Source organism: Heteronotia binoei, chromosome 1, assembly GCF_032191835.1.
Source record: "Heteronotia binoei isolate CCM8104 ecotype False Entrance Well chromosome 1, APGP_CSIRO_Hbin_v1, whole genome shotgun sequence".
Lineage (NCBI taxonomy): Eukaryota > Metazoa > Chordata > Lepidosauria > Squamata > Gekkonidae > Heteronotia > Heteronotia binoei.
Genome location: NC_083223.1, coordinates 63183795 through 63196723, shown reverse-complemented (window position 1 = coordinate 63196723; position 12929 = coordinate 63183795). Strand labels below are relative to the sequence as shown.

Here is a 12929-nt window from a genome sequence, read left to right as displayed (position 1 = left end):
TTATAATCTCCTTTATCTTCGTCCCCCACCACAGATACCCTGTGAGGTGGGTGGGGCTGAGAGGGCTCTCACAGCAGCTGCCCTTTCATGGATAACCTCTGCCAGAGCTATGGCAAACCCAAGGCCATTCCACCAGGTGCAAGTGGAGGAGTGGGGAATCAAACCCGGTTCTCCCAGATAAGAGTCCGCACACTTAACCACTACACCAAACTGACTTGCAGTCCCTTTAAATGCCTTTGGAGTTCTCCAAGCCATGGAGTTACATGTCTTGGAGAAGGCATTTAAAGAGATCGTAATCCATTTAAATACTTCTCCCCTCCATTGAAATCAGTGGAGGATGGGGCACTTTCTTGGGGGGCCCGTAGAATTGGACCCTGTGGTCCAATCTTTTTTAAACTTTGGAGGGAGTAATAGAGGCACCAGCAGCTATGCTGCAAATTTAGTGCCGTGGAAGAGGACGATGTCCTGAGCAGAAATTTACAAACGCGTAGCGGACTTTGACTGAATGAAGATTGTTTTGCTGCCTAATGTGGACCATCGACGAGTCTGGGGTAATAGGAACTTTTTGTGTGTGCCACACTTTGTGAATACTAAGGGATCTTCTGTTTATATTTCTGAATGTATAATATAATCAATTTGTCAGTAATCACAGCTGTGAGCTTTGCTTTTTTTTGTTATGAAAACACATACAGCAGCACCTTGAAGTTTAGATATGCTGCGTGTCTATGCTGGGCATCATTTTCTTTAGGTCAGATTCCAGTATATTTAGAATAACAGTGCCCACCTTTCTTTAAAAATAAAGTGTATGTGAACTTCAGGCAAATTATATTTTTATAATACTAATTTTCTTTACTTTCAGTCTTTGTAATGCCTTTTTGTTTTTTTGCAAAAGACTTTATTGGCTTTAATTATTCTTACTACACAAACATATCAATTTACATTATAGGGTTTTTGCAAGAAAGGATTTCTAAATTGAGACAAATCATAACCCCTCTTTAGAGTTGTCAGTTTGATTAAGAGAAAAGTTGTCTTACATTTCAAAATCTACTCATCAACTGTTTTCCACTGGCACGCAAAGATTATTCTAGCAGCTATTAGCATATGTGAAATTATATTCCGTTTATCATTTGGGAACATAGCAGTTTAACTTAATAAAATAACCTTGACTGAGAAAGGGAAATCTATACCAATAAAGATTCTGCAACAGAAGACGAGTAAATTTTTGCTCTACAATATGTCCATCACATATGCAAATAATCTGCATTATATAATTTAGAGTACCACCATGTATCATGCACACTTCTGTAAATTTTGGCTATTTTGTGTGGTGACAAATGCCATTGATACAGCATTTTTATCAAATTCCTTCTTTACCCAGGGGAGATTAAAAAAGGTTAACCTATAAGTGAAAATATATTTCCATTTTTCCTCGGAGATTTCATATCCCAAATCCTTTTCTCACCTGAATTGAAACAAATGTTTGGAAACATAAACTGCTGAACACAAAATCCCTTGAATTTTGAAAAGTAACTTTTCCTGATTGTTACTCATAGGTTGTAGTCACACACACTAAATAATGCACTTTCAATCCACTTTCTATGCTCTTTCCAACTGGATTGAAAGTAGATAGAAAGTACATTATTTAGTGTGTGTGATTGTAACCATAGTCTCTTTAGCTTTCTTTTTCAGTGTTAACAGGCCCCCCCGAACCTGTTTAGGCGAGGAGCCGATTATGGCTCGCCCGCGGAGCCAAATGGACCCGGAACGGTTCCAGATGGCCCTGCGGGACTCCTGGCCCTCTGGCGACTCCCTTGATGACCTGATTGAGACCTGGAATAGCCGGCTCTCTAGGGCCATCGAGGAGATCGCACCTCGGCGCCCTCTGCGACCTCGGACTAAACTGGCTCCGTGGTATACCCCGGAATTACGCCAGCTGAAACAAGGCCTTAGACGGCTAGAGAGGCAATGGCGACGCACTCGTGACGAGGCGACTAGAACATCTTATAGGAAGTTTATGAAGTCCTATGAGATGGCAATCAAGGCCGCAAAGAAAACATACTTTGCGGCTAGGATTGCATCTGCAAATTCGCGCCCAGCCCAATTATTTAGAATAATTCGGAATTTGACTACATTGCCTCAAGGCAATTCTAAAACTAAGGAATTGGAAATTGGCTGCGAGGCTTTTGCGAAATTCTTTGCGGATAAGGTCCAATCGCTCCGCCAGGACTGCCCCGCCAATTTGGAGGCAGTAAGTGGACTCGAAGCCCAATGCGTGTCTTCTGATTCAACCCTGGATCGCTTCGACCCGCTCAGCTTGGAGGAAGTCGACAGAATTCTTGCCACTGCACGTTCCACGACTTGCGATCTGGACCCTTGCCCCTCCTGGCTAATTAAGGCCTGCCAGGAGGAACTAAGATATCCTATGCGGGATATTATAAATCGATCCCTTTCAGAAGGTGTTTTTCCAACACCCCTGAAAGAGGCATTGGTCCGCCCTCTCCTGAAAAAACCGTCATCAGACCCGGCCGAATTGGCACACTACCGGCTGGTCTCAAACTTGCCCTTTTTAGGCAAAATTATTGAGAGGGCCGTGGCGGTGCAGTTACAGGAATTTTTGGAGGACGCTTCCGTCCTAGACCCATGCCAGTCCGGCTTCCGCCCGGGCCATGGGACAGAAACAGTCCTGGTCGCCCTCATGGATGACCTCCGACGACAACTGGATCGAGGCGGCTCGGCAGTATTGCTGTTGTTAGACCTATCGGCGGCGTTCGATATGGTCGACCACCGGCTGCTGACCCGCCGCCTCGCCGACGCAGGAATTCGGGGGCTAGCCTTACAGTGGCTCTCCTCCTTTCTTGAGGGTCGGGGACAAAGGGTGGCAATTGGGGAGGAACTGTCTCAGAGGTACCCACTTCATTGTGGAGTGCCTCAGGGAGCAGTCCTCTCCCCGATGCTGTTTAACATCTTTATGCGCCCCCTTGCCCAGATTGCACGGAGGTATGGGCTGGGCTGCCATCAATATGCAGATGACACCCAGCTCTATCTATTGATGGGCGACCGGGCTGGTGATGTCCCAGCAAATTTGGACCGGGCACTACAAGCCGTGGCTGACTGGCTCAGGCTGAGCGGGCTGAAGTTGAATCCGGCGAAGACCGAGGTCCTTTGCGTGGGCCGCGACGGACCGGGAGGGGAGACTACTTTACCGGCCTTTGACGGTGCGCCACTGGTACCGGTGCGCAAAGTCAAGAGCTTGGGAGTGCTACTGGAGTCCTCCCTATCAATGGAGGCCCAGGTAGCCGCCACTGCTAGATCCGCCTTCTTCCATCTTAAGAGGGCGAGGCAGTTGGCTCCCTTCCTGGAGCGCGTCGACCTAGCAACTGTGATCCACGCAACGGTCACTTCGAGGTTAGACTACTGCAATGCCCTCTACATGGGGCTGCCCTTGTACCGAACACGGAGACTCCAGGTAGTCCAGAACGCGGCGGCCAGGCTGTTGGAGGGACTACCACGGTGGGAGCCTGCACGGCCTGGGCTGCACAATCTGCATTGGCTGCCGGTTGTCTACCGTGTTCGCTATAAGGTGCTGGTTATTACCTTTAAAGCCCTATGTGGTCGAGGACCTGCCTACCTAAAGGACCGCCTCTCCCCATATGTACCCCGGAGAGCACTGAGGTCTGGTTCCCAGAATTTATTAACAATCCCTGGGCCAAGAGAAGCTAGGTTGAAGGCCACTAGGGAGCAGGCCTTCTCGGTGATAGCCCCCCGTTGGTGGAACGACCTTCCAGAGATGGTGCGAGCCCTGCGGGACCTGAACCAATTCCGCAGGGCTTGCAAAACATTTCTTTTTCAGTTGGCATTTGAGACACAACCTGATTAACTAACGAACAGACGCTTAGCCATCTTATGTACATCAGGATTACATCATTTTAGCACCTATTTTTATATGTTTTATCTATTTTAATTAATTTATTTGTAATTGATATTTACTGTTATGTTTTATGTGAATCATGGGACTCCCATGTCTGTTATACTGTTTAATGTGAATCATGGGACTCCCATGTCTGTTAGCCGCCCTGAGCCCGCCTGGCGGGGAGGGCGGGATATAAAAATAAAATATTATTATTATTATTATTACTATTATTATCATTGCTTAATTTGCAGGAAATAGAAAAAGAACTTGGATCTAGAAAAATGGACCTTGAATCCACAGCACTTGATGTTCAGTTCTTCATTTCTGAACATGCCCAAGATCTTTCCCCGAACCAGAGCAAGCAACTACTGAGACTCTTAAATGCTACACAGAAGCGTTTCCAGGAAATGCGAAAAACAATAAAATCTCAAGCAGACCATTTAGAAACTCTAATACAGACTGCACAAGTTCTTGTTGACCAGAAGGTTTGCTTCTCTGTGTGGTTGTATTAACATCATCCTGTCATAAGACCACAAAATACATTTCTAGATGGAGAAATTATAGGGCATCTGAAATGGAAAACCTATCCTTGAGAATTCTAGAGAATTCTCTGCATGCAAAGAATCACTTATAAGTACCATGTGTGTGCTTTTAAGGGCAATTTTGTTTTTATATAATATTGAGAAATGGTAAAACATTACCCAACAGCAGATAAGAGTATGCTATTTTTTGCACATAAAATTGCAACCATAGTGGCTAAAGTTAGGGCCAGTTTCTTCAAGGGGATTTTTCATCATATTTTTTTATCCAATATTTGGGATTCAACTGCACTCCTTGTGCTAGGGTAGCTTCAACTTCTGGTACTACCGTAGCTTGGGAAAATCCTTACATAACTCAAGATGGAGGACAGGGCTGTTGATCCTGCCTTGTTTAACATCTAAAGGTTTTCTCAGACACTGTTAGTACCATCCGAAATACCTATTTAAGCCCACTGACTTAAATGGAATGCAACTCTGTTTAGAATTGCACTGTATATCTCCTACTGTTGGGAAATTATTACACCATGGAGTCACAGCTTTTCTGAACCTGCATTGCAGGCACATTTGAAATTCTGACACAGGGTGGTAGTGCAACCCAAAAATGGCTAGTGCAGGGGGTGGAGGCAATCACCAAATGTCATGAAGTGAGGTTATGGATAACCCTAATAATAACACTTAACCTGACCTGGATAGCCCAGGCTAGCCTGATCTCATCAGATCTCAGTTGCTAAGCATGATCAACCCTAGTTAGTATTTGGAAGGGAGATCACCAAGGAATAACAAGCTCATGATGTGGAGACAGGCAGTGACAAACAACCTCTGAACATCTCTTGCCTTGAAAATCCCACGGGGGTCACTGTAAGTCAGGTATGACTTGACGGCAAAAAAAAGGTGGTAATTTCAGGCAGAAGCTCTGCTTAACGGAATGCTTCTCAAAATGAACATACTGATTAAAAATATTTTCTTGCATACACATAGCTTACCTTCAGTTACACAGACCCTAGTGCTGTGGTGGCAGCTGCTGGGGAAAGCAGTGTCTTTTCCCTTTAATCTGTTCAGACAATCAAATCTCCAGTGGCCAATCAGAAGCTCTGCTAGGTAAAAGCTCCACCAGGCCCCATACACTTTCTAAAAACACTCAGTGGGCTCCAGGAAGGCTGTCCTTGGGTAACAAAGCCATTGGCAAGACCATGCTGGGGACTGCTGTACCATGCCAAGGAGATTTGAGAGTTTTGTTAGAACTAGTGCTTGGCAGGACAGGAAAACTCCAGTTTCACAACCTGTGGTGGTGGGGAAATGACTTTGGAGCTCCAAACTTTTGGATCATTTGGAAGAGGGGGCTTGGAGCAGAAATGCAGAATTTCTGCAGTCATATTCTAGGAGTGGGGTGGGGAGTTAATATGAATAATAAATGTCATTGCATGTCTGCTTTGCTGTATTGCTTAAAGTGGGGGGGCGGGGAGCATTTTATATTCAGGTGACATTTACACATACCAACTTATCTAACACTTCGTTTTCAACTAACCTTTGTTTTGACATCCTTTTTCCAGAATTTGTACCTGTTTATTACAGGTTTCAAGCCGTTAAGTGATTTGGATTTTCACACGCATAATGCATGGCCAGACTTCTGCTGAGCGATTCCATCCAAAACCTGGTCTCTTTACTTACATCGTTTGTGAGGTTTATCCATATCTTCTATATTCAGCTTCTTTAAACTGTGTGCAGCTGCTATCATGTTTACAGCATACTTTCAGAAAGAGTGTCTGATGAAAACTTTGAAAATGAACTGGTATGAGAGCTTGTGAGCATTCTATTTAGGCTTCTTCTTATTTTATAAATTAGGACTTGGCAGAGCAACATCAGGAATTCAAAGAGAAGATACAGGATATCTGTGACCTCCTTACACAGACTGAAAATCGGCTCATTGGCCACCAAGAAGCCCTTGTGATTGAGAGCGGCAAGTCTGAGTTGCAGCAATATCAAACCAAGCAAGAGGTAAAAACTTCCCTAATTTGCAACAATACACAAAGGTTGCATTCTTAAATTACATTTATTTGCAGACAAGTAAGATGTATTTCTTAGCAAACATGATTAGGATTACATTGCAAAATTCTTTTGGATATGCTACATTTCTAGAAACATGTGATGCAAGTGAAAAGGTGGTGTAACTTGGTGAGTGAACTTAGGTATTTAAAGGATCTCTTTAAATGCCTGAATACACTTGCTTAGTTACACTGCCATTGCCACCACAGGCCAGCTTGGAAAAGGAATTTAAATGCTTAGTGCTGCCGTGGCACTAGGACAACTTGGCAAGTGAATTCAGAAGAGAACCACAGTCTCTTTAAATGCCTTCCCCCTGTCCATTGAAAGCGATGGGGCACCTTCTTTGGGGGTCCATCCAGTTGGGTCTTCTGGTCTAGTCTTTTTAAAACTTGGGGGACAGGGTTGAGGGGAGGCACCAGCAGCTATGGTACAAAATTGGTTTCTCTGCCTCAAAAAAACCCCCTCCCCCAAGTTTTAAAACCTGAATACCCGGATCGATTATATCCTATGGGGATGGTATGGCTTTCCCAAATATTTATCCAAATTCCAACTGATATTTCCTAAATATTTACTCAAATCCCAACACCAAACTGATATGGTGAATATTGGAAAATACTGAGACCAATTTCACACTCACGTCACGCTGTTCTAACGTTCGTCTTCTCAGCGCGGCTTCCTTCCGATTTCCCACTATCTGTCCCGAGACTGCAGCAAGGATTGGCATTTTCACACAGCAAACAGAAACTGGTTTTTAGTTGTTTCTGTTTGCTGTGTGAAAACGCCAATCCTTGCGGTAGCCCCAGGGCAGACAGTGGGAAATCGGAAGGAAGCCGTGCTGAGAAGATGAATGTGAGAGCGGTGTAAGGTGAGTACGAAATTGGTCTGACTTCTTTAGGGGGGGGGGGGGTTCCAACTAGTCAAAAGTAAAGTGCTAACTCTTCTTTCTGACTTTTTGTTACTCTTTTGTCACCTCCTCTCCCCAGGAGTTACAGAAAGACATGCAAGCAAACACACAGGCATTGGCAGAGATTGTGAAAAATACAGAGATATTCTTGAAAGAAAATGGGGAAAAGTTGTCACAAGAAGATAAGACTGCTCTTGAAAAGAAGCTGAATGAAGCCAAGACAAAGTGTTTGCTGCTGAGCCAGAAGGCTGAAGAATCGAGAAAAGAGCTGGATAAGGCTGTGACAACAGCCATTAAGCAGGAAACAGAAAAGGTTATTTGGCAGTTATTAGTGTTTCATTTTGAAATGGCATATTGTACATGCAGAAGTTGACAACCCCAGACAAATTTCATGAATGTGTTTTGGAAAACACGGTCATAAAATTCACCAGGGATTTTCAACAGTTGCACTGGAATATCAACCTTAATCTAACTACAATAAAAATTCTTAAAATTCCTGCACATACCAAGTGGAAGGAACCCTATTTTGTTCCATAACTCACCATAAAGAGGAGATGCTCCTAGCAATAGTCCATGCTTCTCAATAATTCCCTATGGATTTTCTGAGCATAGAGTATAGTGTGTCCATTGCATCATTGTGTTGGTGTTCATAGATAATCAGAAATTCAGGAACATCAATATTTTAGGGGGGAAAGAATGCTTGCACTAGAAATTCACTGCCTTCATTTGTAGGTTTGTGAGCAACTGTAAGAATTTCAGTATTCCAAATGTGAATACTTCAAGACAAAGCAAAATCCATTTAAGGACCAGTTCCTATAAAAAAATTTTGGACACAGGCATGAGTCGTAAAGTGCAAAATATATGAGCAGTGAATGAAATATGAAGTACAACTGTAGTTATTGTGAGTCCCATTTCTCCTTGAAATATGTGCATATAGTAGTTAAGCTCTGTGTTTTAATGTTAAGGAGGAATAGGGATAATAATACATGCAGGAATAGTTCATATTGAATGCATCCCTCATCACTTGTGCTTAGATAGTCATAGCCAAGTATCAAAAAACCTCAAAGGAACTACAATTCTGAAATATCCTAGACTGGGAATAGGAGAGGACAGTGTCATGTAGGAAACCATTGTGTATACAGAGCTTCCCATGTGAAATGTCATCCATTCAGTTTTGCTTTCAAATAAGAATAATGTTGCTGCTAAGTTTTAGGTATAATTTCCTCCCTAATATTATATCCATCCAAAATGTATTTGATTGGATCTCTTCTGCTCACGGAGGAATGACTGCTTCTGTGGGCAGATGAATTCTTCTGTTAGTGGAAAAGTACTTCCATTAACATAATCCCTCAGAAGGCCACTTTTAAAAAATCTACTTTGGATAATTTAAGTCTGAATATTTATTTACTTAGTTACTTATTTATGCCTTGCCTTTCCTCTTGGTTCAAGGCATCTTACAAGTAATAACCTAAACACTGCAGGTTAAAACCAAATACAATAAATCCCCAAAATACATCCCACACCCCATAAAGATTCCTGCCATTTATACCCCATCCAACGCCCTCACAAATAAGCAAATATTCAATAACATTCAAATGTTCATCCTTGGATTTTAATTGTGCAGATTGCAGCCAGAGAACAGCTGGAAGAGAGCAAAACTAGAATAGAAAACCTTCTGGGCTGGTTGTCAAATGTAGACAAGGATGGTGAACATGAAGAAAAGAAATGCCAGCCAGTAATCAAGCAGAATGGCAACCATTTCCAAGAAGGGGATGTGGAGGGTTTGGTTGGAGAAGATGATGAACTGAATGGTAACTTGCTTGAAGTCGAGCAACAGGATGCATCTGAAGTGGATGGACAAGTAAAACCCAAGGAAGATAACCTCAACAAACAATATCAGAAAATCAAGGTACTATACATGTGCACCAGTTGTTTTGAATGTTTATCATTTTTCTCCTGCAGATTCTGTGCTGTTTTTGGAAATAACATGAGGCAGGTACGGCCCTCCTAGGCCCCATTACATCCACCTTGTATACTCTGAGGTATTCAGTGTGGCAAGGGGGCAGAGTTGCTGCATTCCTTGTCACAACAATGTCTATATATTTAATTATACCCCACCTTTCTTCCCAGCAGAGATCCAAATAGTTACAACATCGTTCTTTCCTCCTCCAAATTTGTCCTCACAACAGCAACCCTGTGAGGTAGGTAGGTTAGTCTGGGAGTGTGATCGGCCAAAAGTCATCCAGTGAGCTTCCATGATAGAGTGGAGGTTCAGACTTGTGTCTTCTTGAACCAAGTCCAACACTAACCACCGCATTGTGCTGACTCTCTTTTGTGCAAAATGAGCCCTTCCCCTGAGAGGCCTTAGGCCCTTGATTTTTGTATAGCTTCTGGCGCAGAAAGTAGGAAGTGAGACCATACATCCCTCATCACACAGAATGCCTGAAAAGTATATCCCTAACTACCTAACATAAGTCCAAAATGGAACTAGGAAGTTCTTTTGGTTCACTAGCTTTGAGCTGAAGATTGTCAGAGCTCTGGGAAACAGGGGCCCAGCAAAAGTTTAAAACAACAGTAACAGCCCCTCATCTGGAAGTGTGTGCATAAATATGAAAGTACCTCATTGGCTGTGTCATTTTGGGCAGCTTTATTCATGCTTGATACATCTATTGTATGCACAGAGCTATCTCATAAAATGAAGACACTATTGTCGATATGTTGGAAGCAATGTGGAATGGATACATGAAGTGGGTTTGCTTTGAAGGCTTATAAATGGAGCTGGTTGGTATATCTATATTTCGTATTTTTAATCTTTCATTGATTCTGAACCATCATTAAGTAATATGCTGGCTTCATATGACTGAATCCTAACTTTGTCATGTTCAAGAGGGAACAATGGTAGTCACTTCAGTTCTTTCCCCTATTCCAGGATCAACATGAGAAAATTATTTCACAACAGCAAGCTGTCATAATAGCCACCCAGTCAGCCCAAGCCCTACTTGAGAAGCAGGGCCATCATCTTTCCATAGAGGAGAAGGAGAAGATACAAAGAAATATGAAGGAACTGAAGATGCAATATGACACTGCTTTAGCTGAATCGGAGCACAAACTGAAGTTAACGCGTTCTCTTCAGGAGGAGCTTGAGAAGTTTGATGCAGACTACAGTGAGTTTGAAAGTTGGCTTCGGCAGGCAGAACAAGATCTTGAAAATCTGGAGACAGGCGCATCTGACTTTGGTGGCGTTATTGCCAAACTGAAAAGGCAGAAGAGTTTTTCAGAAGATGTCATTTCTCACAAAGGGGACTTGAGATACATCACCATTTCTGGGCAGAGAGTGCTAGATGCTGCTAAGTTATGTAACAAAAGAGAAGGATTCAGATATGATAAGGAAGGTATTGATGGTTCATCAACTTACACAGAAGTACAGAATAAGCTGGATGGTGCAACAGGTCGCTTTAAATCTCTCCATTCTAAGGTAACTGAGCATGCAAGCCTGTGGAAATGTATATATGAAAAAAAATTTCTTAACTCACCAAGTCACTATATGAAATTGAGAGCAGTATATGTTTTGGATCTATGGAGAAAGCAGAGAAAGAAGTACTTTTCCACTTTCTCACGATACCAGAACTCGTGGGCATTCAATGAAATTGCTGAGCAGTCAGGTTAAAACAGATAAAAGGAAGTACTTCTTCACCCAAAGGGTGATTAACATGTGGAATTCACTGCCACAGGAGGTGGTGGCAGCTACAAGCATAGTCAGCTTCAAGAGGGAATGGGATAAAAATATGGAACTGAGGTCCATCAGTGGCTGTTCACCACAGTATATTACTGGAGCTGTCTGGGGCAGTGATGCTCTGTATTCTTGGTGTTTGGGTGGGGGGGGGCAAAGTGGAAGGGCTTCTAGATCCACTTGTGAACCTCCTGATGGCACTTGGGTTTGTTTGTTTTTTGGCCACTGTGTGACATAGAGTGTTGGACTGGATGGGCCATTGGCCTGATCCAACATGGCTTCTCTTATGTTCACGTTATGAGGAAGATGTGAGATCACAGCTTCTGATGTGTTTTGTATTTAAAACACTGAGGAGGGCCTAGTTTCAATTATCTATTGTTATCTATCAGCTGAACCTTGTTGACTGAGTTAAGAACCTAGGGATAATACTGGATCCAGCACTACTGCTGGAGATGCAAGTTAATGCAGCTGCAAAAAAAAAAAAGCTTTCTTCCAACTCAGTCTGTCACAAGATGGCCCCCTCCTTGACATAGCTGATTTGGCCTCCTGGATCCACACCACAATAACACTAGATTAGTGTAATTCACTCTACATAGGTCTCCCTTCAGACTTCAGTTGGTGCCAAACACCATAGCTTGATGATTATTAGGACACAGGCAGAGGTTGCATATTCCTTCCATTCTGCAGTCACTCTGCCAGTTACTGGGTTCAATTCAAGGCAATATCCGTTTTATAGAAAGCCCTTCATGGCCTCAGTCCTTTATATCTGCAGGACTGCCTTTTTGTCTGTGCTTTGCCACAGCAGCTTTGCTCACCTGAGCATTGTTTCTGCAGGTGCCACCCTGCAATCAGGCAAAATCAAGTGACCCATGCGTGTACATTCTTTGTTGATGCCCCCACCTTATGGAACAGCCTATCCGATGAGGTTGGAGAGGCTCCCATTTCTTGGCAGACTATACAAAACTGAATTATTCAGAAGAGTTTTTTTCACAGGTAATAGGGCTGTATTGTAAAGACTTGTTTCAGATGCTTTGGTAAAGGCATAGGGATATATAATTATGTGTAATTTCTGTATTGTTTTATTTATTTATTTATTTTTGTTAATTTGTATTCTGCCCGTTCCTGCAAGCAGGCTCAGGGCAGATCACAGCAAGAGTTAAAACAATTAAAAACTACAGGCTAAAGTCATTTTTTTTAAAAAAAGCTATCATGAAGGTAGAATGCCAGCAGGGGGGTGGGGGCTTTCCAGTGTTTTGCACTGAGTGCCACATGTATGACTATCTGCCCACAGGACAGAAGTCTTGGGTGTGTGCTCGATGCAAGGAGCTCCTGGTCCTCAGGGAACGAGTTCGTACCCTTGAGGCCGAGGTGACTGACCTGGAGAAGCAGAGACAATCAGTTAGGCACTCGGAGAAGACTCTTGGGGACATATTAGATGAGCCCCACTCTGAACGTGGCAGCCCCGTTGCTGCCAGGGAGCATGAGGGTCATGAGGGAACAGGGCACTGTGCTGAGGATAAGGGAAATGCGCCCTCAGAAGGGACCTCTTCTTCAGTTGGTGAGCGGAAATCCTTTTGTGCCAAGGAACCATCCCTGGGCTGGGAGAGAGGAGGGGTCTTGGTAGTTGGTGATTCGATCCTTAGGCAAGTAGACAGCTGGGTGGCAAAACCGCGTACTGATCGTATGGTGACTTGCCTGCCTGGTGCGAAGGTAGCGGACATTACACATGTAGTAGATAAGCTGATAGACAGTGCTGGGGAGGAGCCAGTGGTCATGGTGCATGTTGGCACCAACGATGTGGGG

The 12929-nt window shown here is 43.4% G+C and overlaps 1 protein-coding gene across 25 annotated transcripts in view; it reads left to right on the top strand.

The window, feature by feature from the left end:
* DST (dystonin) overlaps positions 1-12929 on the top strand; it is a 489979-nt gene that overhangs the window by 323997 nt on the left and 153053 nt on the right. For all 25 annotated transcript variants that reach the window (XM_060235329.1, XM_060235262.1, XM_060235226.1 and 22 more), the window contains 4 exons: positions 6292-6444; positions 7476-7709; positions 9021-9305; positions 10326-10871. In XM_060235329.1, coding sequence (XP_060091312.1) covers positions 6292-6444; positions 7476-7709; positions 9021-9305; positions 10326-10871 — 1218 coding nt within the window. The remainder of the gene's footprint in view (positions 1-6291; positions 6445-7475; positions 7710-9020; positions 9306-10325; positions 10872-12929) is intronic.